This window comes from Hemicordylus capensis, chromosome 4 (genome assembly GCF_027244095.1).
Source record: "Hemicordylus capensis ecotype Gifberg chromosome 4, rHemCap1.1.pri, whole genome shotgun sequence".
In the NCBI taxonomy this organism is placed as follows: domain Eukaryota; kingdom Metazoa; phylum Chordata; class Lepidosauria; order Squamata; family Cordylidae; genus Hemicordylus; species Hemicordylus capensis.
Genome location: NC_069660.1, coordinates 141,048,360 through 141,075,435, shown reverse-complemented (window position 1 = coordinate 141,075,435; position 27,076 = coordinate 141,048,360). Strand labels below are relative to the sequence as shown.

At 43.4% G+C, this 27,076-nt stretch overlaps 1 protein-coding gene across 6 annotated transcripts in view; it reads right to left on the bottom strand.

The window, feature by feature from the left end:
• The window catches only part of KCNT2 (potassium sodium-activated channel subfamily T member 2), a 366,405-nt gene that overhangs the window by 78,472 nt on the left and 260,857 nt on the right, over positions 1-27,076 (bottom strand). For all 6 annotated transcript variants that reach the window (XR_008307289.1, XM_053250672.1, XM_053250674.1 and 3 more), the window contains exons 16-17: positions 6,412-6,520; positions 2,864-3,013 (exon numbers count right to left, since the gene is read on the bottom strand). Coding sequence is in view for 5 of the 6 variants with exons in the window: in XM_053250672.1 (XP_053106647.1) it covers positions 2,864-3,013; positions 6,412-6,520 (259 nt within the window). In the remaining variant the exon portion in view is untranslated. The remainder of the gene's footprint in view (positions 1-2,863; positions 3,014-6,411; positions 6,521-27,076) is intronic.

Below are 27,076 nucleotides of genomic sequence, written 5' to 3'. Positions count from 1 at the left end.
ATGTTATCGAAGGTGAACACAGAAGTACAACTGCACTGGCTAGATTCTGTTTTTCCAAGGGAGGTAAATATATACTTGCAGTGGTGAAAGCTTTCCAGGGTAAGGTAATGTATAGTGCCCAAATTTGTATACATCTTAATTTTCATTCTCTGGAGGCAGTACAGTTTCTTAGATTGATCTTTGGTGTACCGCTCAGCTTTATTGAGAATTGAAACTGGGTTAATTCCAATTGAAGATTTCATTTGTTCGCTTATTTACAATTAGAAAATAAGTGACCTAGAGGCTTCGGAGTCAGGTGGCATATAAATTAAATAAATAAATAAAATTATTGGCTTGAATTAATTTACAACCCTTCTGGTCTGCCCACCCTCACTTTAATGGATAGCATCTCCTCCAGATGAGAAAATGCACTGGTGAAGGAACTTTGGTGTTATGGCTTCCTGCTTTGGCTCATATAGGCCTTTTTAAAGACCAAAGAATCAATTCACCAGCTCCTTTGGGATACGGCGCTTCAAAAGGACAGAGTGTGAATTACACATTGTGTGGTTGTAGGAAATTCTAGTCAACTCTTATCCCCGGCTAATTATTTATATAAACTTTCCCTTCCTAAGTTCCACCATGCCTTTACTCCAGCCAATTTAAATGTTTGGCTGTTTGGGAGAGAAGATTTTGCCATACGCCGTATTCCCAACAGTTCTTCCCCTGCTGTTCAGGCATGATAGAGTCAGTGCAGCATGTATCACTTTACTGTGTATTTTATAAAGGTATACATTGTCTTCTTATTGGTCCAATTTTGTTACACTCTCCAGGCAGGCTGGATGACTTTTATGTAAATCTTTCTGATTCTGATGCTGAGATTACCTATTGTGTGGCTAAATTTTGTGCTACTGCTTGTAATATCCTATATAATAAAAGGCTAAGTGAGTGGCCGTGGCTTTGGAACGTTGGGGATCTGCGTCCCTGCCTCCTTGGGCTGTTCTGGGCCTGCGCGAAGCGCAGGCCCAGAAGAGCCCAAGGGACACAGGACCTCAGACACCAGTGTCCCACAGCCACGGGCGGCCATTAGCCGGTGTGTGGCGGCGGGGGAAAGTGGCTGAGGCGGCGGCGGAGCCGCCGCCTCAGCCATGAGCTGCGGCACGGCGAGAGGAGGCCGAGACAACCAGAAGCGGCCGCCCTGAAAAAGGTGAGGGCAATGGCGGCGGGGGAAGACCGAGACGGGGGACAGGGAAGCTGGGTGAGGTGGCGGCGAAGCCGCCAACGAGGCCCCCGCCCGCTCACAGCCGTCGCCGCCGCCTGCTCACCCGCCCTCCCAGCTGCCCAAAATCACCTTCCCCGCTCCCCCCCCCAAAAGATTAAGGGCCAAAATGGCCCATGAGAAGGTCGCCGCCCCCGCCTATCGCCCTCCCAGCTGTTGAAGACCACCTTACCCACTCCAGCCCGAGGGAAAAGAGAGGAGCTCATGAGCAGAGCTCCTCTCTGTGCTAAGTCACTGCTCAAACTGCCGCTATGGACGCAAAGGACGCCTATTGCGTCCATTGCGACAGTATAGGCAGCAGCTTAACACAGAGAATAGCTCTGTTTCCGAGTTCCTCTCTTCTCCTTCGGGCTGGAGCGGGTAAGGTGGGCTCCGGCAGCTGGGTGCGTGGGAGGGCGATAGGCGGGGGCGGCCACCTTCTCATGGGCCATTTTGGCCGTTATTCATCCACACACACCCCCAAAAAAGTAAAAGCAAAATAAGGAAGAACAAAAACAGAGACAACAAAACAAAAAACAAAAAGAGAGAGGGGGCAAGGGGGGGGGAAGAGACAGAAAGAGAGAGAGAGAGACAGAAAAGACGGGATAGAAAGCTAGCGCCCGTTATCATAACGGGCTTAAAAATACTAGTTAGGAAATAAATGGTTAACCCTCATGTTATGTAAGGTATATGTGTTATTGTGGTGGTGGTTTGTTAGTCCTAGTATTATTCATGATTATTTAGTATTTGAGTACTTCAAGTTATACTGCCTGTAACTGTTGATTGTTGTAATTGCTCACTGTAATAAATGATGATAATGAGCATCATTTTTTGCATCTGATCCAAGGAAGTGTTCTTGAAATAGCATTTAAGATGTGAGCAAGTCTTCCCAACAGTAATTTGGAAACACTAAATGTTCTTTCCTGAAGAAGAACACTTCTACATTGGGACAACCATCAGCAACATAATATATCTCACATTAAAGAATGTCACCTTTGTGGTTTGCCACTTTTGTTGGTTTGGTACTCTGCTTTTGTGTGAGCAGCAGCCACCAGTTGGGACCAGAGCTTACAGAGCAGGGGGAGCCTGATGTGGGTGAGGCATGGCTTTGGTAAAGTTAGTGTGTGTGGTGGAGGGAATAAAAGAAGGTCCCATCAGAAAAGGGCCCATATGCAAACAGTACAACTCACCAGTTTTCAGGTTGCTTTTCAGTGCTTGGGATTGCCTTTTGAACATGTAAGGCAGTGGAAAGAAAATGAAAATGTGCCTCAGAGCATTTTCTACCATCACTGAGTAATCACAGCCAGACCCCACACACCTAGGAGTGGGGGTAAGACTTCCAGATCAGAGGTTCCAGACTCAGCCCTTCCTTATCTCTATGAGAACACACTATGGGTTGAGTAAGAAGGACCAGGAACTCCAGCATCCAGGTCAAGAAACTGGTGCTCATAAACTGTTTCCCTAGGCTTCTATAAGGCTCTATATGTAGTCTACACCTAGGTGAAATCCAGCATCCTATCAATTGTAATGCCAAGCTTCTTGCCACAGGCCATGCATTCCAAGTGGACCAAAGCAAGAATTGCTGAAATGAAGCCATATTAAAAGTACACTGTCACAAATGAAACATACTTTTTATGTGCATGGAAAGATGCATATGTGAAACTCTTTCCCTCATATTCAGCGAAAAACACACTCTCCTCCAGGTTAATGTGATACACTTCGTTACCAGAGCACCTGCCATACATTTTCTGCCATTGTTCTGGTGATTGCTGGCCCTCCCTGAAACACAAATAGAAAAAGTGAATTAGTATCCCACTGTCCATATATATGGTGGATGCATGATATGCATGAGTCCCTTGATTACCCCATAGCAATGACAACAACTGGCTACAGTCAGAGACTGTATGCAGAGCATACAGTCATTCACAGAATTGAGGGGTTGTTGTTGTTTTTTAAACTCCATCACAAAATACAGGGTTTCCATCTGCTAACTAACATTTTCATATTTTTTAGTTTTTTCACTAGAAGACAGACTATTGTAAAAGTTCACAAGGGCAAAGATTATTTTAAGACAAGGTATATATACCGAAAAACTGACTGTGATAATAAATTAATATCCAATAGCTTTAAATACAACATTTTTCCTTCTTGTGTTCGTTGCTATTCACTTGTTAAAGAAATTCCTAGATACTCATGAGCTCAGAATGCTGGACACACTTGGTTGAGCACATTAATGCTAATGAAGCTAATTTTCCCCCCTTCATTGTTCTCAGCTGGCAGAAAGTAGCGTTTCCACTTTGTCTCTCTTAGCAGATGCCAATGAAATGGGCACCATTAATATCTTGACATTTGCCTGCCTTGAGGCATTGTGGTACTTTGTCCACCTTGGGGGATACTAAATCGCCACACAAAAGGCTAAACATCTTTTTGGATAAATGTCAGTGTTTTATTTGTGCTAGCAATAGCCACTATTCCCTTTTAGCTTAATTAGATACATCATTCACCTTAGCTCTGGAGTTCACATCTTAATACAATTTTTAACTGGAAATATAATTGCAAGCATCCTTTCAGAGTTGTGGTTACCTTTTCTTCGGCAGGCTCAGGTACCTTTAAAGGTTGCATCACTAGCAGAAATGTAACAGATGCAGCTTTTCCCATCAATGGATTTCATACTGCAACCACTCAGTATGCATTTCAGTGTAATTAATTCTTCTTTGTCATGCAGCTTTTAAAAGTATAGGACCCTGATGGCGGGGGGAGGGGGGGAGGGAGACGACAATTCCACTTTCACAGACTTAAAAGAACAACAAATATTGACAACAGACCTTGTCTAAAAAGATATCTGGATTTGATGGTTACAGCCAGACCTTCAGTGGATGCAGTCAAAGTTTTCTTACACCAGTATGGGGCAACACAGAACCCTTAAATCGGATATTTGCTTGAAAATGTATTTTTGGGTATAAAATGTGTGACATTAGGAGTTGATGGAGATGTAATACTGGAGAGACTCAGATGTAACTGCAAACTGTGGTTACAGTTATGAGAATATTACAATATCTGCAGGAAGCATGTCAGCTACCCCCCTCCGTGACTATGTTTTGGCTCAAGTGGAGGAAATTAGCACCAAATCAGTGCAGACCCATGAACAGCAATAAAAATACCTTAAGAGATGTGTGGGAGGTGGCCACAATGTGGGCACACTGGAAAGGGGAAGAAAGAGGATGGAGATGCGTCTTTGAAAACAAAGAGTTGCATTATTGAGAGGTAATAGGGGTAAAGGAAATGAGAAAGCGGTTGGTTCAGCACATTACCAAGTTGCTATACTTGGAAGGGGGGGTAGAGATTTGGGGGTTAAAGAAAAAGAGAGAGAAAAGCTGTCATGTCGACCTAGATCTCACTGTGGGAATTCTTTCCAGGAAGATCAAGCACAAAGCAAACTAATTGGCACACCTGGGCAGCATGGGGGTGCCAGCATCTGATGGCAAGGTGTACATGGGTACATGGGCAGCAAGTGTGGCAGATTCAATGGCAACAACAAGACATGATTCCAAAAGCAAAAGCATGACCCCATGTTTGAAGAGGGTTCAAGCAGGTGGTCCCCCCCCCACTTTCCTAATGATACTGTCCCTGCTAAGACATGAATATTAATTATGATTAGGGTATGTCTGAGTAGTGTTTTCTTGTACGCTTCATGATAAAAGATATTCAAAGAGGGAATTTGTTAGAGCAATCAGCTGGACAAAGGGGAGAGAGGAGGGAACATCACACCTTTTGGAACAGACTCGCTTAGTTCTGATAACAATAGGGAGGAAAAGCTAGGTAGAGCTTGACTCAACCTTGGGAGCTTCTTATCTAACCAGGAGGGAAGAGAGCTGAACACTCCTTTTTACAGTATTCAGGCAGGCTGTTTTTCACCTGCTTATGCCATAATGCAATCACTGAGGGTATTTCCATGGGTATGTGGCAGGGTTTTTTTTGCAAATGGACCTGAGTACTGCCCTTTTAGGAAAACCCCTTGTCAGAATGACCATTTGCCTGGAAGGCAGTCAGTGTTTCTCTTCCAAGTAATCATAGAGACAGAAAATGGCTAAGACTTGAGTTTAGGAAGAACACTGAGGTAGCCCAAAATGGCAGCGTGAGTGGGTCTGGTAACAGAGCAGGCCTGGGAATGCTGTGGGCTTGCACACTCCCCCTCCCATCCCTTCTTGTGTCTGACAGAAAATGTTTTAATTTTGTCTGAAGTAAAACATGATTTGGTGTTACATATGAACTCAAGGGGACAGTGGTAAAGTTCAAGCCTGTGGCAGTTAGTGGAGGTGAGGGCAGGGTGGGGGGGACAGAGTTGTAGGCACAGTATACCTTTAATCCCTGCTATATGCCCCCAGTGCCACCACCCAGTATCTGATGTGTGGGGTCAGCATGGCAAATGACCCCTCAAATGGCCCCTCAAATGGCCTCCACATATTTAATGCTGAGAAGGAAGCTCCAGGGAACCAGGCAGATCTCCAGATTTCAGAGGACAGGAAGGAACATACAGGGGAAAACATTTCCTAAGGTAGCCCAAGAAATGTCCTTAATGCAAGGAAATACGGGTGAAATTTAGTTTTATTAGTTTAATGGTTTTTAATAGTTTCAACTTTGTTTTAAATTTTAAATTGTTGTAATGTTTTAATCTCAAATAAATAAATAAATAAATAAATAAGTCAATAAATCAGCACCTCCACTGAAGTTTTAAGCAACGAGAAACCCAGATAGCTCTGCCAATGACAGTGCAAGAAAACAGTTCAAGATATTGAAGAAAGCGGTTGCTCACTGTAGAATCTAAGGGAAAGAGTTGTGGTATGCAAGGACAAGGCAGTGGAGTAGAATCAGGAATATTCATAGTTCAATGAAATGATTATTATGTACAGAGAGGCAAGTGCAGAATGCTTTTCAGTGTTCTTGCTGCTGGCTGTTTGTTAGCCCCACCTCTACTCCAGGACTGGAATACAAGCCTCATTCAAAAGCTGGCCTGGATCAAGGCATGGGTTAACCAAAAACATCACACTCACCTGAACAAAAACACTTCATTCCTCAGGAACAAATCAAGCAATGGCAAGTGGTAATCACTTGCCAAATATTCATATTGTCACATACTGCTATGTCACCGTGTCATTATGTAAGAGACTTATACTTACTGCCCTCTTGAGGTATGAACTAACAAAGTGATGAGTGTAGATGTAGCTGGGCAAATACAGTTTAAAGCTAACATTGCATATTTGAATTCTTCCTCGCATACGACATGATCTGCAAACAAGAACAAAATAGTTTTTTGTTTTTAAAGGCAGGAATGGTTAATTGGCAGTCTATGGAACCCTGGTAATTTTGCGTGCATCTTTCTCCCCGTCCTGAGGCTCTATCTAATTTGAATCAAAGTGTGGCAAAATGTGTCCCTACAAAATCAAGGACTAAATATATCCCACAACTGAATGTCATACCTCTCCTTCAGCATTTGTACATAACGTATGTGCAAGATATAAATGTACAGATTACTTGCTAACCAATTGATGCCAAAGTCATCAAATATGAACTTGCATGTGGGAAACAGTTCTAAGCCATGCTGCCCCACAAAGGGTCAAATTAGACACAATTACTTTGTTTGGCCCTGCACATTTTAAAAAACATAAACAGCAGCTGCAAAAACATGTTTTGGTAGAAAGATGTTTTTGTAGAAAACAGTGGTCAGAGTGATTCTGTGAGTGGAGCCTTTTTGGTTTGGTTTTTATTTAAAGTGGGGAGAGTTTTGAGGAATGTGATAGATATTTATATCCTACATAAATTTGAGAGGGGAAATAATTTACTTTTTTGTGTTAATGTATGTTTGCTAAAATTGTCCATCCTGTCCAAAAAGATATTAATTTTTTTTTAAAAGAGCAGTTACACGGGGCCTGGTCTGCAGGCAGTTAAAAGCAAAACATGATAAAGCCTTTATCATTTAAAATCTTCAGATTCTTTAAGCCAATCTTAAGGCTTGGACATATTTGAAAGGACTTAGGCAGTCCCTGACATAACCTGGTCCCATTTTGTGTAGGGCTTTAAAGGCTTGTCACAAAAGCAAAGACAAAACGAGTTGCATGAAAAGGGCCGTTTATTCCCAACACATTTCAACGGTAGTCTTTCTCAAGATAGTTCCTTACTAGGCTGCTTGAAAAAGGTGCTTGCCTCCTAAACTCCTCAGTCTGCTTAGGGGTTTAGCAGCCAAGCAGCTTTTCCAAGCAGCTTTTCAAGCCACAGCTCTCTTATATTCAATAAAGGAAAGCAGCTATCCCTATTCAGCCCAGCAGAGCATCCCTCCCAGTGGCTGGTACTGGTGCTGATGCCTCCTTTGTGTTTCTTTTTAGACTGAGAACCATTTTGAGACAGGGAGCCATCTTCTCATTCCTTTTGTCATGCAATCTGCTTTGAGAATTTTTTATTTTTTTGGCAGCAGTATATAAATATTTTCAATAAAATTAATAATAAAGCCAACACTTTGAATTGAGCCCAGAAGCAAACAGGCCGCCAGTGTAGCCGCTGAAGTATAGGCCAAATGATCCATATTTTCCACTGCATGAATAGAGCAGTTGTCAGCAAAATGTACCACATTCTGATCCTGATAGAAATTTGGGCAAGTAGCGAACACTACAAGAATGGGCACATGTGATTGCTGGCATGCACTTGTCCATTATGGTGGCATCATAGCATGCCACTGGCAAAAGTACTACAATTGCTAGAGAGAGCAGACATCTGCAAGTGACCCTGTGGGTTTTGAAAAGCAAAAATAACACCACTCAGCTTTTGGGGTTTGTAGGATTCATTATGATAAACAGACTCACATCCCAAAGTTGACAGTTACGGCAAAGCTTAACACTGTGAAAGTGTAGAAGCACTACTTGGAAAAATAAATTTAAATCTCGCTACTTGATTAGATTTCTATAATTAAACAACAACAGAAAATTAGTCACTGTTGACACGTAGCTCTAATATATGAATACATCTTAACATTGGAATGGGGGAAATTACTTCCTGAGTGCAAAACATATTAAGGGCATGAGCTATTTGTACCATGGAATTCATGTGCAGAAGATTATCTCAGGTTTCAATAGAGTATTTACCCATGAACCACTCATTACTTTGAGGCTTCTTTCCTTCTCTGTGTATGTTACTGTTGTAACTTGTTTCCCTTCCCTTCATCATCTTTCCCACTGTTGAAATCCAGACTGTCAGCTCCTTGGGGAAGTGACTACCTTTTTGTGCTTACTTTACTCTGCAAAGTACATGGACATTAATGCTGTTATTCATTTATTTAGTAATGTGATGCCGACAACATTTCAATGCTTCGCTGAATTAGGACTGCTGTGAGAAGTAAAGGTAGGGGAGATGGGATGGTTTAGGGCAGGTGAGATTCAAACCTTGGTTCTTAAAGTTCTGAGAGGCAGATAAAATTTATGCCTTTAAGTCAGTCTGTTGTATCTCAATAGGCACAGATCTAAAGAGAGAGAGAGAGAGCCCTCCCCCCGCCCAAGACTTTGCTCCTGAACAACATTATATAAATCACTCACAAAAGGTTCTCCTTTACATTATATAGGAAAGTATTTTAAAAATCACACGTAACACAAAACCAAGAGTCAATGGACCTGCGGTTCCTCCCTCTGCCCTCTGTGTTCAGACTTAACTGCTAGGTTCAAAACTGCTGTCAGGGAGACTGCAGATGGGAGGGGGAATTGGCTGTGTGGGCTTCTTTCTGGAATGAAGGACAGTCCCGGCAGCCAATCACAGCCAGAGCAAGGGAGGAGCTTCCTTGCACAACTCAGGTTAGAGCTTGTTGCCGCATTTGGATGCAATGACCCCCAAAGGAATCCTCAGGTAGGAGCAGCAAAGCTCACTACAAACTGAAGGTTCAAATTGGAGTTCGGGGAAGGAAATCTTGGATCACTTTTGTGTCTGAACTGTGACTGCACTCATTCAGACGTACAAGAAATTCAACCTCAGGCCCCTTCAACTCCAGTTTTCCATTACGTGCAAATGCGGTCATAGTGTTTCTGCTTTACAAGCAGACAATACTGATATACAAGGATAATCACAATATGACAACACCACAGTTGCCAGACAGCCCAATTTGAGGGTAGCCCAGAAAGCATCCCTCTATTTGATTGTGCTAACTATATGGGATTGTGGGATCAGATGCTTCAGTTCATGGGCTCATGAACCTTTTACCTTCCTGGGTTTGGCAAGACCCACAGCTGGTCACTCAGCATAAGCAAAGCATGGGGCAATGTTTCTCAAGGTCAGAATAGCTAAGACTGAATGGGAAACCCCCACTCCTCTCTCTTTCACAAGAGTAGCCGGCAACTAGACTCCTTTTCAAAAGGTGAACTGATCAGGTAAGAAATCCTTCCTTTCACAAGAGAAAACCATGTAGTAGTCCTCAAAAGACACACAGATAAGCAGTGCATTTCCCAACCCAATCTAAATTAACAACTTGGGTGACATGGACTCAGAGAAATGAGCACATCAAAGCTGGAGACATAATCCTGTACAGCTAGGAGTATCCTGTTCTCTAGATAGTCAATCCAGCACAGCTTTATTCAGCACGCAACATGCATCTCCATAACGTTACCCTTGCCTTTGTAATGCAAGATCAACTCAACCAAATTACGCTCAAGCAGAAATTAGATTAAGAACATAAGAACAGCCCTGCTGGATCAGGCTCAAGGCCTGTCTAGTCCAGTAGCCTGTTTCACATAGTGGCCCACCAGATGCCCTCTCTCCCGCTGTTGCTCCCCTGCAACTGGTATTGAGAGGCATCTTGCCTCTGAGGCCGGAGATTGCTGACAGCCACCAGACTAGTAGCCACTGATAGACCTGTCCACCATGAATCTGTCTAAGCCCCTTTTAAAGCCATCCAAGCCGGTGGTCATCACCACATCCCATGGCAGAGAATTCCATGGATTAATTATATGCTTTGTGAAAAAGTACTTCCTTTTGTTGGTCCGAAATTTCCTGACCTTCAGTTTCATGGGATGACCGCTCGTTTTAGTGTTGTGTTTGTGTGTGTGTGTGAGAGAGAGAGATAAAAATTTATCTCTGTCCACTCTCTCTATTCCATGCATAATTTTATACACCTCTCCCCTCTCCCCTCATGTCTCCCCTTAGTCACCACTTTTCCAAGGTAAAGAGTCCCACATTTTTTATTTTATTTATTTTATTGTTGAATTTCTATACTGCCTTTCATTAAAAACAACCCCAAGGCGGTTTACAAAAGTTAAAAACATACAATAAAAATGACAATTAAAATATTAAGCTAAAAATATAAAACAAATCTAATTTAAAAACTATAAAATACAAGCATGAAAACTATAAATAAGTCAAAACACATAGAAGCAGCAGTAGAAACGGTCATATAAAAGCCTGGGTAAAAAGCCAAGATTTAAGAAGCTTTCTAAAAACTGTGATGGAGTCTGAGGAGCGAATGGCCACTGGGAGAGCATTCCAAAGTCTGGGGGCAGCAACAGAGAAGGCCCTGTCCCGAGTGCACGACAGACGAGCCTCCTTCATTGTAGGCACCCAGAGCAGAGCCCCCTCAGATGACCTTTTCAAGCATGCTGTAGCCTAGCTGCATAAGGAAGGTGCTCAAGGCCCCTGATCATCTTGGTTGCCCTCTTCTGTACCTTTTCTAGTTCTACAATGTCCTCCTTAAGATATGTTGACCAATGCTGTATGCAGTACTCTAGATGTGGCCGCACCATAGATTTGCATAAGGTCATTATAATATTAACAGTTTCATTTTCAATCCCCTTCCTAGTGACTCCTAGCATGCAATTAGCCTTTTTCACAGCTGCTGCACATTGAGTAAACACTTTCAATGAGCTGTCCACCATGACCCCAAGATCTCTCTCCTGGTCAGTCACTGACAGCTCAGATTCCATCAGCATATACATGAAGTTGGGTATTTTTGCCCCCAATATGCATCACTTTACACTTGCTTACACTGAACCACATTTGCCATTTTGTCGCCCACTCCCCCAGTTTGGAGAGATCATTTTGGAGCTCCTCACAATCTGTTTTGGATTTCACCTAAATAGTTTAGTGTCATCTGCAAATTTGGCCAGTTCACTGCTTACCCCAAGTTCTTGATCACTGATGAAAAGGTAAAGAGCACTGGTCCCAGTACCTATCCCTGCGGGACCCCACTTCCTATTTCCCTCCATTGTGAAAACTGTCAATTTATTCCTACCCTCTGTTATTGATCCACACATGACGCTGTCCTCTTATCCCATGACTGCTAAGCTTGCTCAAGAGCCTTTGGTAGGGAGCTTCTTTGCATTTCATGGAATATGCTACCATCTGGGTAAATAGCATGGCTTAGAAACTGCCTTAGGGCACGTTTCAAGGTATAAATAACTCTAGCCAAAGCACATGGCCTCAGAGTCCTGAACCCATTAGGATTACTATCCTAATGACTCTCATACCGGCGAGTTGTAGCCCAGTTTCCCCCTGCTTTTCTGCCTGTTTCACTGCAACGAGGTCAACCAACATGCAATAAATGTACCAACAAACCAAGGAAGGATAAATAAACTAACTGCTTGCCCTTCTAAGCCTTTTCACCCCCTCTCCCTCTTTCAACCTCCCCGTTCTCAAGCACTTTCCACAGCACGCCTTAAGCCAGGCCCTAGTCTAAGCATCTTAGCCAAGCCGATCAATCTATGATTAGGACTTTAAGCTAAGTTGCTACCAGCTATACTCTTGCATAGAATATTAGCAAGATTTATAGCATTTGCCTAACTGAACTCTTTTTACCTTCTGTATCCCCATTTTATCCTATATAATAAAGCCCTAAGTGAGTGGCCGTGGCCTTGGAACGTTGGGGATCTGCGTCCCTGCCTCCCTGGGCTGTTCTGGGCCTGCGCGAAGCGCAGGCCCAGAAGAGCCCAAGGGAGACAGGACCGCCGACACCAAGCGACCATGTTGGCCGGGAGGGCAGAGGCCGCCGCGAAGAAGCTGGGAAAGCCCCCCCCAACCAGGGAAGAGGCGGCGGGGGAAACTGGAAGAGCGGGGATGCGGCGGGGAGGACGCACCGCGGCCGAGGCGGCGGCGGAGCCATGGCCGAGGCCTGGCCGCGCCACCGAAGCCGGCCGGGAGGAAGAGGCGGTGGGGGAAGCCGGCCGAGGCCTGGCGGCGCCGCTGAAGCAGAGTGGGGGGGAGACTTTGGGGCCCTTGCCCGCCCTCCCAGCTGCCCAATCCCTCAGCAGGTGCCCGGGCCGACGATGAGGCGCCCCTGTCGCCTCTTCCTACCCCCAGAGCAAGCTGAGTTGGAGATTGCAAAGGTGGCCTGCCGGAGTAGCCATCGCACGTGCACGCTCCCGCCTCCACTTTGTTCCCGGGAGAGCAGCATCGCCGCCGGGATTGGAGCGGCCTCAGCCAGCCGCTCTGAAACGCAGAGTAAACTTTTACAGCTGCTGTGACTGGGCCCTGCCCCTTTAAAGGGCCGCTGAAACGGCAGGAGCAACTGGCGGTGCTGCTGAGTTGCAGCGAGGAAGTAGTCTGTGCCAGACACTCCAGTCCTCACCGCTGCTTTCAGTTTCGTGCCACGCTGCCTTCAGGCAGAAGCGCAGTGAGAGCAAGCCGCTTCCTTAGGGAGAGACTCCGCTCACAGCAAGCTGTGGGGTGCGCGGTCACATAGGCGTCTTCGGGACTTTTTCAGAGTGGGGGCAAAGCAAGGAAAGAAGAGAGTACGGGAGAGGGAAGGGTAAATTAAAAAAAGAGTGGAGGAAGGAATAGACAGAAAGAAAGAGAGAGAAAGAGACAGACAGACAGACATAACAGAGAGACAGAAAACAAGGACTGAGGAAGGGAGACAGAACAATAGATAAAGTAAAAGAAATTTTAAAAAGGAATAAGAGAGAAGAGAGAGAAGGGGGGGGAAACAAAGAGGGAGGAAGGGAAAACAGGAGAGATAGAAGTAAAGAACAAAGGGGGGGGGAACCGCCCCTCACAGAGCACGCCCATTAGAGAAAGAAAGAAGGAAAAGAGAAAGAAAAGAATAATTAAAAAAAAAATAGAGAGAGAGGGAAAAGAAGAGTGAGAAAAGGAAGGAAAGGAAAGAAAGGAAGACAAACAGAAAGAAAAGAAAAAAGAAAAAGGACAAGAGAAAGGAAGAAGGAATAAAGGGGGGGAAAAACCTAGCGCCCGTTATTATAACGGGCTTAAAATTACTAGTCTTTAATAAAGCTTTAAACTGTATTTCTGCCTCCTCATCTTTTGCAATACACCATGACTTGCTTAAATTAGTGCTGGAACCAAACTGCTCCCCAAGCCAAGCTAATTTCCCCACTTTAAGCCAAAAACATAGTTGGAGTGTCTAGCCAGCACTCCGGGGCAGATCTGATAACACCATATCACATGGTAGGAGTTTGTAATGTTATACCTGGGGGCGGGGATGGAAAACTTGCCACAGAGATGCCAGTCCCAGTATGTACTCCAGCCTTAAGTCCACCAAGAATCCAGATCTAACAATCTACTAAGAAGAGATGTACATTGTCATACAGGAAGAATTGGAAAGATTTGAACAAATTGCTGGTTTGAAAATAAATTTGACTAAGTCAGAGCTTTTGTGTTCCGGAATGGGTTCTAAATCTCAAGATTGTTTGGCAAAATCCTTAGAGGTTTCTAAAATTTCTGAAGTTATTCAATATTTAGGGGTATTTATATCAATGGATTTATCACAGCTTGAAAAATTGAATTATTCTCCAGTCATCAGTCAAATAAAAAGGAAAATTAGGAAATGGGAAGGTGTTAGGCTGTCTTTGATGGGTCGGATAGCTGCCACAAAGATGCATTTACTTCCAAGTTTATTATTTCTATTTCAGGTACTGCCAATTAAACTTACAAAATCTACTATAGGTAGATGGCAAAAGATTTTAAACTTTTTTATTTTTGCTGGGAAAAGATCTAGATTTCGTAACAATGCATTATATAGGAAAGTACAAAGGGTGGTATCAGAGTTCCAAATTTAATGGCCTACTATGAAGCATCGCATCTTAGGGATATTCTGTGGTTAATAGTAGACCTGGAAGCTAAATACTGGGTGAAGATGGAGGTTCCTGAAGAACATCTCGGTAATATCAACAACTTAGTACTGATATTTGAATTTATTAAGAGTTCTAAATCTGTTATACATCCACTTTTAAGATCTGGGGGAAATGGCATAAATTTTTTGCCCACCCCTATATTCCCCCTTGTTATCCATTTGTAGATTTCCAGCTTTAGACTCACCCTCTCGATTACTTGATGTCTTTGGAGGTGTTCCAAATAAATTAAAGGATTTTTATTACCTGGATAAGCCAATTGATTTAGAATCAATTCGGGAGAAGTTTATGAATAAGCATTACTCTTGGTTAAATTTTCTTCAGTTTCAGTCCTTTATTTTACATCCTGATATAGTTAAGCAGGCTAACAGGAATTTGACTATGTTTGAGGAATTAATATTAAAGGCTTCCAACGTTTCTAAGGGATATATTTCTAGATTATACGAGATTCTAATAATGCAAACATCTGACCCATTAATTGGCCTTAAGTTGGCCTGGGAAAATGGCCTACAACAAACTGTTAGCAACTCACAATGGAATGGAATACTGAAATGGAAGCCGGTGTTTTCTACCTCTTCCCAAATTAGAGAGAACTTTGTTAAGCTCTTTCACAGGTGGTATTTGACTCCTTCTAGATTATCCCACATGGCTCTATTAAATGTATTTTTGGGAGCTAATTTGGCATTATTGTCTAAGGATTTTATAGTTTTTATGTTAACTGCAGCTAGATTATCCATTGCACAATACTGGAAGCATAAAACCATGTCTCTGACATCTTGGTATCAGCCCATGTGGCATATTGCCATATCTGAAAAACTGACCCATATTATTTGTCTTCGAGCGGGTCAAGCTAATTCTAATGATTTTTTCATGATATGATCAGATTTTATTTTGTTCACAAATCAAGATAATTTTAGTCATTCTCCTCCGTCTAATTATTTACATATCTGGAAGGATGGTTAATGAATGTCATTATGTATCAGTTTTACTGTTCATGTTTATGTACTGTCTTATTAAATAATTCTTTTTTTAAAAAGAAGAGATGTACATCACCACCTCAATATGTATATATCAGGCAGTATATAAATATGAAGATAGATAGATAGATAGATAGATAGATAGATAGATAGATAGATAGATAGATAGAGCGAGCACACCGACATTCATTTTTATTTCATTTATCATCAAATGTGTCATCTTTAATGTGTAGTGTACACATAAACATACAAGATGTGTATCTTACTTCCTCTGAAGTCACTGTGATTATTACTGATTTCAGTGGCTTGAAGTTTTGCAGGGTAACTTACTTTATGACTCTGGTGCTCATATCATAGTCAAAGGATGAAATGCAAATACATTTTAAATACATTTTAATATGCTTAACTGATTTATGAACTGCAAGTATAGCAACGTTTTTGCCTCTAAAATACAGCCAGCACTTCTCTTCTAAATTATTTCATTCAACAGCTAACACAGTTCCATGTGTCTAATCTATCACCTGTAAGACGTAATAAAAAGAAGTTTTTAAAAGTTGTTGGCATAACTAGTAATAGCTTTGATTGGTTTTTTGTTTCATTTTCTACCTTCAGAATAATTCTCCAATTTTATCCCTAAATTGCTTTTTAGAAGTATGACTTTTCTCAGTGGGGTTATCTCATTTTCACATTCCCAGAAGTATTGATTTCCACTAACTTAATCCATGTCTCAGCTTGAGAGGAAAATCTAATCCAGTATTACTGTGCTTCTGGAGTTAGTTTTCTTTTTCTCATTCATGGGCTGTGATGTACTTTATTTCAGAAATGTGCATAGGCAAGAGAAGACACAGATCTCTCTATTTCACATTAATTATGGTGTAGTTACTGGATAGCTCTGGTGTCATTATTTTAAATACTATATTAAATGGCAGAATTTGGAGTATACATAAACATAGGAACAGCCCTGCTGAATCAGGCCCAAGCCCTATCTAGTCCAGCATCCTGTTTCACACAGTGGCCCACCAGATGCCTCTGGGAGGCCCACAAGCATGAGGGCATGCCATCTCTCCTGCTGTTGCTCCCTTGCAATTGGTATTTAGAGGCATCTTCCCTCTGAGGCTGGAGTTGGCCCATAGCCACCAGACTAGAAGTCATTGATAGACCTGTCTTCCATGAATTTGTCTAAGCCCCTTTTAAAGCCATCCAAGCTAGTGGCCATCACCACATCCTCTGGCAGAGAATTCCATAGATTAATCATGCACTGTGTGAACAAGTACTTCCTTTTGTTGGTCCTAGATTTTCTGGCCTTCAGTTTAATGGGATGACCCCTGGTTCCAGTGTTGTGAGAAAGGGTGAAAAAATTATTTCTCTGTCCATTCTCTCTGCTTCATGCATAATTTTATAAACCTCAGTCGTTTCCCTGTAGTTGCCTCTTTTCCAAACTAAAAAGCCCCAGATGCTGTAGCCTTGCCTCCTAAAGCTGGTTTCATAGTTACACTCTCCCCATTTTCCAGAGTTGTGAGAATGTCCACACTTACTGAAGGTCAGCACTTACTTGGAATAGGCTTTCTTTGGAGGAGAGATCACTAGAGACTATATTTGCTATTTGTAATATTTGATTTGTTTACAAATCAATATATAAGTACATCAGATGGAGGCAAACAGACTACAAAATAGCAGATCCATTACCTCCAGAGGCGTAGTGAGGAGAACAGGTCCCTATGTTCACCTCTGTCCCTGGTGACCCTGCCAGGTGCGCACAGTACACATGTGCCAGTGACACTTCCTGCACATGATGTCACGCACAAGGGTGTGTGGCCAAATCCCTGAAGGTCCACGTGAGCCCTCCAGAGCTCATTCCTAGGCTTTGTATGCTGGCTGTGTGCATATATGAGAGAGAAAGGAAAATGCATGGGAGAGAAAGGAAAATACATGCAAACAGCTTGCAAACGCCAGTTGGAAATGAGCTCCAGAAGGCTTGCGCAGGCCCCTCTGGGGTTCTGACCACGCCCCTTTGCATGTGACATCACACTCAACAGGGCATGACCAGATCCCCAGAAGGGCCACACAAGCCCTCTGGAGTGCCTTTTCCAAAACGGCTGTGTTTGTTACTGGGTTCACATTTTGTTCATTTCCTCCCTCATGGAGAGAATGAACAAAACATGCACCCAGCAAAAAACATGGCTGGGAAATGAGGATGGACTGGAGCTCAGGGAAAGGGCCACATCAGGTGCCCTGCCCCCAGGAGCAGGGCAACTCAGGATCTTTGAACCTGCCCACCCTATTATTATTACCTCACATCAGATCCCACAACAGACACACCCTTACACCTCAAAGTGCCTTCAACTAGCTCTCATTCCACTTTGCCTCAATCTGTCCCCAGGTCTGCTCCTCTGGTGCTTTGAAGGCTTTCCACATTCCAGAGAGATCCATACAGAAGACCCATATAGAAACCTCTACTGATCATTAACAAACCTGTATGTATATGAATGTGTACACACGCATGCTCACTCACACACTATTACACCCTAAATATTGTAAAAGAATGAAATAATCCCTAAGAGCCCCTGGTGGCGCAGTGGTAAAACTGCCGCCCTGTAACCAGAAGGTTGCAAGTTCGATCCTGACCAGGGGCTCAAGGTTGACTCAGCCTTCCATCCTTCTGAGGTCGGTAAAATGTGTACCCAGAATGTTGGGGGCAATATGCTAAATCATTGTAAACCGCTTAGAGAGCTCTGGCTATAGAGCGGTATATAAATGTAAGTGCTATTGCTATTGCTAAGCTTAAAAAGTAATCTTCTCAGGGCATTTTGAAACAATTATAGTTTTTCCAGGTTTATATAATAAAATTATCCAGATGTAAAATTTTGAGCTATTGACTGCACCAGAATAATGGATCCTGAAAATACTGTTTAGTACGCATTTTGTATAATAATGGCATATTGAACTCTTCGTGTAAGTCTCATCACTTGACATGGAAATCCTAGGGACTAATATCTAGGTATATCTGTAAGTAGTATATATGGAAGTAACGAATTTGCTATGAATTTATAGGCAAATTAGTGAACTTTACAAAAACACTATTGTAGGTAAAGTATGGGACTTCAGGCTAGTTTACACATCCATCTAGTATTATATCTAAAGAGACTCCAGTGGAAGACATTTTAAAAAGTGATATGAAAGTTATGTGTAGCTTTAGAAAAATGTCAATTTGTTAACCCTTGAGGTCACCACCTGATGCCCTAGAGCTTTTGACATTTCCTATTTATCCTATTAACTGCAGAAATAATTGTAACTAATATTAGAAGTTTTACTAATTTACTTCACAGTTTTATGAGGGGAAAGGAAGAATAAGATGCAAATCCAAAGAACTCTACACTTAGGAACACAAAGCATTAGCTTCTCTTGAGATGTGACTTACCCACCACTTCCTAGCTGCGACCTGAGTACCCACACTTTGCCTCCTTACACTATGTACACGATTAATTCCATTGAGCATGGACTAAATTCTTTTCTTCTCATTGAGGATGCAACTGCACATTACAAAGCAGGGGTGTGGCATGGTTGTAGTGGGCCCAAAGGCAAGCTTTTAAAATGCACCCCCTCACTGAAGCTCAGCTCAAGAAGTAAAGAAATCTTAAATGAGGCTGCATAGTGGTAACAAGAAGCATAGTAAAAAAATTCTCTCTCTCTCTCTATATATATATCTCCTATGTGCCACAATAGAACATCATCCTAAATTATTTTTTTAAAGGTTTTGTAAATTGTGGATGATGCAAGTCATTTAATGGTACTAGAGAAAGACATGTTGTTCTGGTAGCTCCAGGTCTTAACACTCACATCAATTTCGGAGGATGAATACAACTGAAGGAAGCCTGGGCGGTGTGTGGCTGGGGGAGTCAGTCATGTGACTTGCCTCTGGCCCCCCCCCGGCAGTGGGCCCCCAGACAACTGTCTCCCCTTGCCCTATTATAGTTACGCCCCTGTTACAAAGAACACGAGGGTGCCAGTACAAATAGCAGCCTAGTGTACTTACTGCTTCCATCAACTTATCAGGATAAGTTCAACTTATTCTATGCTTGGACATCATTAGGATATTCATTTATTTGATTGCACCAGCCAATGATGTCAGAACACCAAGTCCTGAATCAGAAGTTACAAAAGAGGAGGACAAAACTCAAAATACTGGGCTGCTATCAGTGGCCCCACATTCTTTGTAATGTACCATGTTTACCCAAGTGGAAGAAGACTCTGAATTTAATACACCACCCCAATTTCTAACATTAAAATATTTGGAGAAAACCTAGTCCTTAATTCAGGTAAATACAGTACCATCAGATGCTATATGGCATCATTTGACAACCAAGCAATGATAATTCTATGTAGATTTTTATGTGAAGTGACAAATGTGAAAGAGCTCATTGAGAGAGGTGTTCAGTTACTGGAATAATTTCATGAGATTTTTTTGAACAAAAAGGGATTGATGTTGGCAAAATGTAATGAGCAAAAGGATATGAGTCAGAAATAAAAAAGAAAACATTCATTTAGTGCATTCCGTGAACCACAGAGATTGATGTAATTCTTGTAATGGATAATTTCTACTTCTTTTCATCTCTTCACTTAACTGCCAGACCATTTCAGTGAATTAAGCATTTAGACACCTGAGCAGGAGAGAAAAACAGCTGAGGAGAGAGGGTTGAGAAAACTGTATGCTTTTGCCTGTACAGAAGGAAGATGGACTAGGGGTGTGCAATTCGGATTTTCGGGTGATTCGGCTCGGACCCGAGCCGAATCACCCCCGTTCTGTTTTGTGCCCGAATCTGGGTCACCCGAATCACCCTTGATTCGGTTCGGATTCGGATTTAATCCGAATCCGAATGTGAATCGATTCGGGGGGTAAAAAGGGGCCCAGGGGCAAAATTTTGGGGTGGGGTGGTAGTGCCCAATGGGTAGAGTCTACCACCCCAATTTCAGGGGGATTGGGCAAAGTCCTGATTTTTTGTGAATTTTTAAAGTTTTAGTGACTTTGGGGCAGTTCGGGGGCATAGCATGGGATTTGGGCAAAAGGAGTGGGGTGGCGTGGTAGTGCATAATGGGTGCAGGCTACCACCCCAATTTCAGGGGGATTGGGCAAAGGGCTGATTTTTGGTAAATTTCTGAAAATTTCATGTCTTTGGGGCAGATTGGGGCATATTGGGGCAGAAAGTGGGGGCTAGGGCAGAATAGTGGGGTGGGGTGGTAGTGCCTAATGGGTGCAGGCTACCACCCCAATTTCAGGGGGTTTGGACAAAGGGGTGATTTTTTGAGAATTTTTGAAGTTTTGGTGACTTTGGGGCAGTTTGGGGGCAGAAAGTGGATCTGCCCCAAAATAGTGGGGTGGGGTGGTAGTGCCTCATGGGTGGAGGCTACCACACCAATTTCAGGGGGATTGGGCAGAGGGCTGATTTTTTGAGAATTTTTGAAGTTTGGGTGTCTTTGGGGCAGATTGGGGGCAGAAAGTGGATCTGCCCCAAAGGAGTGGGGTGGGGTGGTAGATAGTGCCTGATGGCTGGAGGCTACCACCCATCCCCAATTTAAGAGTGATTGGGCAGAGGGGTGAATTATGGTGAATTTATTTGTATGAGGTTTGTCTTCATAAGGTGAAGTGTGCTAAATTGATTACTTCCTCATATTATTCATAGTAAAGGAAAGTGTGAAAAAGTGAAAGTGGGGTCAGGAGAGTTGTTTAATTGAAAAATATCTCATTTGCTATGATAGAATGAGAAGGTGTGAATTCTCATTCTATCATAGCAAATGAGATATTTTTCAATTAAACAACTCTCCTGACCCCACTTTCACTTTTTCACACTTTCCTTTACTATGAATAATATGAGGAAGTAATCAATTTAGCACACTTCACCTTATGAAGACAAACCTCATACAAATAAATTCACCATAATTCACCCCTCTGCCTAATCACTCTTAAATTGGGGATGGGTGGTAGCCTCCAGCCATCAGGCACTATCTACCAGCCCACCCCACTCCTTTGGGGCAGATCCACTTTCTGCCCCCAATCTGCCCCAAAGACACCCAAACTTCAAAAATTCTCAAAAAATCAGCCCTCTGCCCAATCCCCCTGAAATTGGTGTGGTAGCCTCCACCCATGAGGCACTACCACCCCACCCCACTATTTTGGGGCAGATCCACTTTCTGCCCCCAAACTGCCCCAAAGTCACCAAAACTTCAAAAATTCTCAAAAAATCACCCCTTTGTCCAAACCCCCTGAAATTGGGGTGGTAGACTGCACCCATTAGGCACTACCACCCCACCCCACTATTCTGCCCTAGCCCCCACTTTCTGCCCCAATATGCCCCAATCTGCCCCAAAGACATGAAATTTTCAGAAATTTACCAAAAATCAGCCCTTTGCCCAATCCCCCTGAAATTGGGGTGGTAGCCTGCACCCATTATGCACTACCACCCCACCCCACTCCTTTTGCCCAAATCCCATGCTATGCCCCCGAACTGCCCCAAAGTCACTAAAACTTTAAAAAATCGCCAAAAATCAACCATGAACTGAATCACCCGAATTTTTTGTGCCCGAAATTCGGGTGATTCGGCTCGTGCCCGAAAAAATTCGGGGGACATCGGGGGTGATTCGGTTCGGCCCCGAATCACCCGAAATTGTTCGTTTCGGGCACAGATCGTTCTGTGCCCGAAATTTTTTTCACATCCCTAAGATGGACATCGCTGCCTCATTCTAAAGCGCTGCTGGGCTCAGCACGTGCAGTAGGTAAAAGTGCATAGAGTGTTCAACAGTGTAGTTAATGGGACAGCCCATTTGTGCAAGGTTTAATGTGTGCATTGGACTGCCATGTAGACTGTATCTTGTGGCAAAGGAAACAGCTGGACTGGATGGTCTTAGTTACTTCCTGTCCTGTACAAGTCATGAAGAGCAGTGCAAAGCTGACCTGGAGTTTGGCTCCACACATATCAGCAAACAGATACTGGCTTATCCAGATGGGAGGGAGAAGCTGAATTCTACAGGACAAGAAACCCTTCAGAAACCCTTCCCCACAACCTGCTCTAGTTTGGCCTTGAGCCGCTGCTTCAGAGGGAGCTACCGGTCCTAATCCTTTGGATAACCAGCATAGCGGTATCTCTCAGACTGGATCTTGACCCGTATATCTAGAGGCCCCTGTGCCTCAAAACATTTGTCAAAGATGTCTGAGGACTGGGACATCCTTCTAGCTACCTGGTTCAAGCAATGCTGTTTCATTAAGACTTTGTTATCTGATAATAAGCAGGGTTACTTAAATTGTAAATTCTTGTATATATATTTTTTCTATTTCACAACACCTTTCACAACAATATCTAAAGACGCTATGTGCTGTCATTATTTTAAAATTTGTCTGTGTATTTATTCCTATACTAGGTAGCATGTATGTATGTGAATAGCAAAATGTCCTAATGATCCTTGCACATAAAGGGTCAGTGTGACCTTGTTGTTGGCTCTGTGCGTATTTGCAGTCACAAGGAAGTAGAAGCACGAGCCAAACTCTCCATGAAAACAGCAAAAAGCAATTTCCATCCACATAGCAGCACATTTTTCATACCATTCTGATTGAGGTAATCGTCTTGGATATGTCTGTGCACTACAGCACAGAGTACTAGTTAGGAGAATGAACGGTGAGCTGGGAAATCCCCAGTTCAAATCTCCCCTGAAACACAAATTCACTGATTAAACCTAGGCAGCCTTCAAAAGCTGCAGCCCATCCCTTTCTTCAAATGCCATATGAGGATAATAATACTACCTACAGTTTTCTACAGGGATTTCCTAAGGGATTTACATTACTGAAATAATGTAAGGTGACGCTTTGAGCACTTAGGAACAGAGTTGTGTAAATAGTAAGTATAATTAATAGTAAGTATAATTACTATCATCTGGTTCACACTTCCACTTTGTCACATGATCGTGTGCTCAGTCATGGGGTTGGGATTCCTTGCATGGAAACAATAGTGAATCTTTGATAGGAAACAATCTGAAGCTAAAATATTCCAAAAATGCTTATACTAAATCTTTAACCTTCACAAATATCTTCATTAGTGGTTAAGACAGTGCCTGAACTAAAGTATATATGCAAATAGCCTATTAGCTTCTGAGAGCAGGTAATACTTCAATTGATTTTTAGTCTCACTTGCTGATACTCAAGAGAGTGGCCACTTGATTTGTATCATCATGACTACTCACTGAAAAAGTTTTTTATATTATTATTATTTCAAATTAGCAGAAGATTGCAATTCTGAAAATCATCACCATCAAAATGGGCTTGTTTGCAGTAGAAGTAAATAAGTCAAGCTGAGAGATTTTACTCTAGCAAGAGGGATTGATTCGGCAGGAGGATTTGCAGGAGCTGTGTCAAAGAGAACATTAAGCACAAAATAACAAACAGCTTCTGAAATATTTTTTTTTCTTGAGTAGCAGATCAATTGAACTCTTAATCTCAAAACTAAAATGGACATTTGTGATAATTGTAGCAAACAACTTGTTTTGTTAAGAGCGTTGTATACGCTAATATATTGCTTTCTTAATAAAATCAATCAGTTTTACTTTCTGGGCTCATGTTAAATGCAAAAGAATTAATTTCACACTAGTGCACAGGTTCGGCAAGTGAGTAAGCACGACTGTTTAGTGACTAAGGGTGGGGATGTTTAAAAGAAATTTTTTTAAAAGGTTGTTGAAAAGAGATGAAAATATTCTTAAGCAAGGACTGCACAAATATGTGGGGGAAATGGCTAAGTGTTAGATAAAACAACTTCCAAATATTATAATGATGTGCACACATGCTGTCATCTCCCATCAGCTGACTACATTTGAACATTTCGTTTGGATGAGCTTGTCTGTTAAGTGCAAGTCAGTTCACATATGCATGCATTTCACTTGCTCTCTCGCCACATGGTGCACAATGGAATGTATGAACTGGTTCATAGAACCTGTGGAGCTAGTCCGCATCGCCTTACATGCCCTCTGAAGAGACTAATTTATTTGGAATCTGTCTTCGCCCCCTTGAAGATGAAACCCCAAAACAAGCAGGCAAAGGCAGGACAAGCATGCATTTCATTTTGCGTGCCAGGCTGGGGTTCCTTTCTCCTTTCTCTCTTTCTCCTAGGACCACCCTGCTCTTACATCATAGAACAGAACATAGGAAGCTGCCATATACTGAGTCAGACCATAAGTCCATCTCACTCAGTATTGTCTACACAGACAGGCAGTGGCTTCTCCAAGGTTGCAGGCAGGAATCTCTCTCAGCCCTATTTTGGATAAGCCAGGGAGGGAACTTGGAACCTTCTGCTCTTCCCAGAGAGGCTCCATCCCCTAAGGGGAATATCTCACAGTGCAAACACTTCTAGTCTCCCTTTCATATGCAACCAGGGTAGATCCTGCTTAGCTTAAGGGGACAAGTCATGCTTGCTACCACAAGACCAGCTCTCGGGTCTGGATGGCCATATCTTTATAGCTGCAATACTGACTGAGGTGGCAGCCAGCTTGTTCAAACTAAAATTTCTGGTTCCAGTTTTCAGCACAGCCCTCACTGCTCCGCTCCCTCCTAGGGGTGTGCAAACAGGTTCGAAACCAAACTGGCTCGATGTCAAACCAGTTCAATTCAAAGGTTCAGGGTCGAGCCAACCCCCCCCCGGTTCGGCAAAATATAAATATATATAAATATATATAAATATATACAAATATAAATAAACACACACACACACCCTGGGGGCTTCTCCAGAGTGGTGGTGGTCCACAGAGTTTCCCCCCTCCCCCCGTGGAGGTAAAACCTGCCCAGTTGGGGCCTCTTCGGCCCCTTCCCGGCCTATTCCCTGGCATGGTGGCCATTTTGGAGTCCACCGCTCCGGCACAGTAGGACCCTGTGTGGCCAGGTCATGACCGGATCCCACTGTGCAGGCAGGGCAGCCTCCAAAATGGCCATGAGGCCAGGGAATAGGCCCAGAAAGGGCCAAAGATGCCCAAACTGGGCATGTTTTAAAACCCCAGGAGGCCGGTGCAGGGAGGGGGAACCTCCGCGGACCCCCCGCCACCTTGGAGAAGCCCTTGGAGGAGTTATGTTTTTAAAAAAAAAAAAAAAAATTAAAAATTGCTCATTGACCCCCCCCCCCCCGGACCAAACTGAACCAGGGTGGAGGTCAAAGGGGGCCGAAACCGAAACAGGCCAGGTGGTTTTGTGCACATTCCTACTCCTTCCTTTTTGAGCCGAGTCAGGCAGTAGTCCCATTCACAATCCTCCATACCTTTCCTCATGACTCTAGTCAACTACAATCATTCAGTCAGTGACTCACCTAGGTCATTTTGAAGCTCTGACCTGAAGGGCTTCAGAGCCTCCCCCCCCCCACCATGAGGTCTCCCCGTTTGTGTGTGTGTGTATGTGTATGTTTGTGTTTAAAAGCTGCCTGAAGGCACCCCTAGAGACTATGGCTGGCGAGCAAGAGGTTCGCCTGGGGGGGGGGAGGAACTTCTGCAGGCAGAGAGCATCCTGGTGCACCCAGGGCCAGCCCACGTTTGTAGGGAGGAGGTGCAAAGGGGGGGTACATGAGCGAGCCCCCCCACTAGCCTCACAGCAAGAAGATTCAAGTCGGCGGCCAGCACCGGCTCACTGGCCCACAAGGCCCATTCGATGTGTCCCATCACACCTCCTCCTGAGCTCCTCTGCTGTGCTGCCGAGGGATGGAGGGAGACAGCAGCCAAGTGGCCCTCACAGCCCCGCCATGCCCCTCCCTGCTCAGCCCTGCACAGAGGCAGCAGCTCCTCCTCTGGCCAGCCAGGAATGCTCCGCTGCGGCTGCACGGGCCCCACCTTGGTTCCCTCCTTCCTGCTGCCTTGGCCTTTGTCTGTACCTGAGAGATGCCCCTGGACTTCCCTCAATGCCTCCTCCGAGGACTCTTCCAGAAACAGGAGGAGAAAAACTCCTGCTGCCACCCTGAGGCCATAGCAGCAGCGTGGTGGGCATGGGGTGGCAGCAGGCTTCTGGAGACTGCCCCCCCCCCAGAGACATGGACCGAATCCCTAAGGTCCGTGGCTAAGAGTGCCTCTGCATTCAGTATCTAACCTTCACCTACATATAGGCTCAGTCCATGTAAAAGATGGACACTGAAGAAAACAGCATCCTTGTGGCAAATTTTCCTCTCCCAGCTATGATATGAAGCACCATCCAGCTGCATGAACTGGAACCATGATGTAGTAGATTTCCCCAGCTTTGCTAGCAGTTGCCTTGGCCATGAAACAGGGGCAAGAGTAATGTGTAGACTACTTCTGTTGCAAACTGTAAGCCTTCAGACCGTGCCATCTGTATCATCTCTACAGCAACTATCAGTCAGTAGGTGCCAAATAAACATCCGGACTAGTAGCAGAGGAAGATAAATCTAATAATATCTGCTTTAGAAACATTTTTATGGTGCTTTCCACTGAAGCTTGATATATTTTTTGTGTTTGAAGTTTTGAGGTAGCTGAGAAACAATACATGCACATGGATGGTAATCGTCAGTCAGCTATATTTTGTGCATTCTTTCATCTTAATTCCAATTTGGAAGTCTCCTAATTAATCTCAGTGTGTGTTTGACAGGCTTTGAGTATACAGCAAGAACCGCAAGTTCTTGAAAAGGAGCCAGGCTCCCACCCTCATTTACTCAACAAAGTGTATTCCAAGACTATAGTCTAACACACGCAGAGCACTTTCAGCTTAACAAAATATTTTCCTTGGAAACAAATATTGT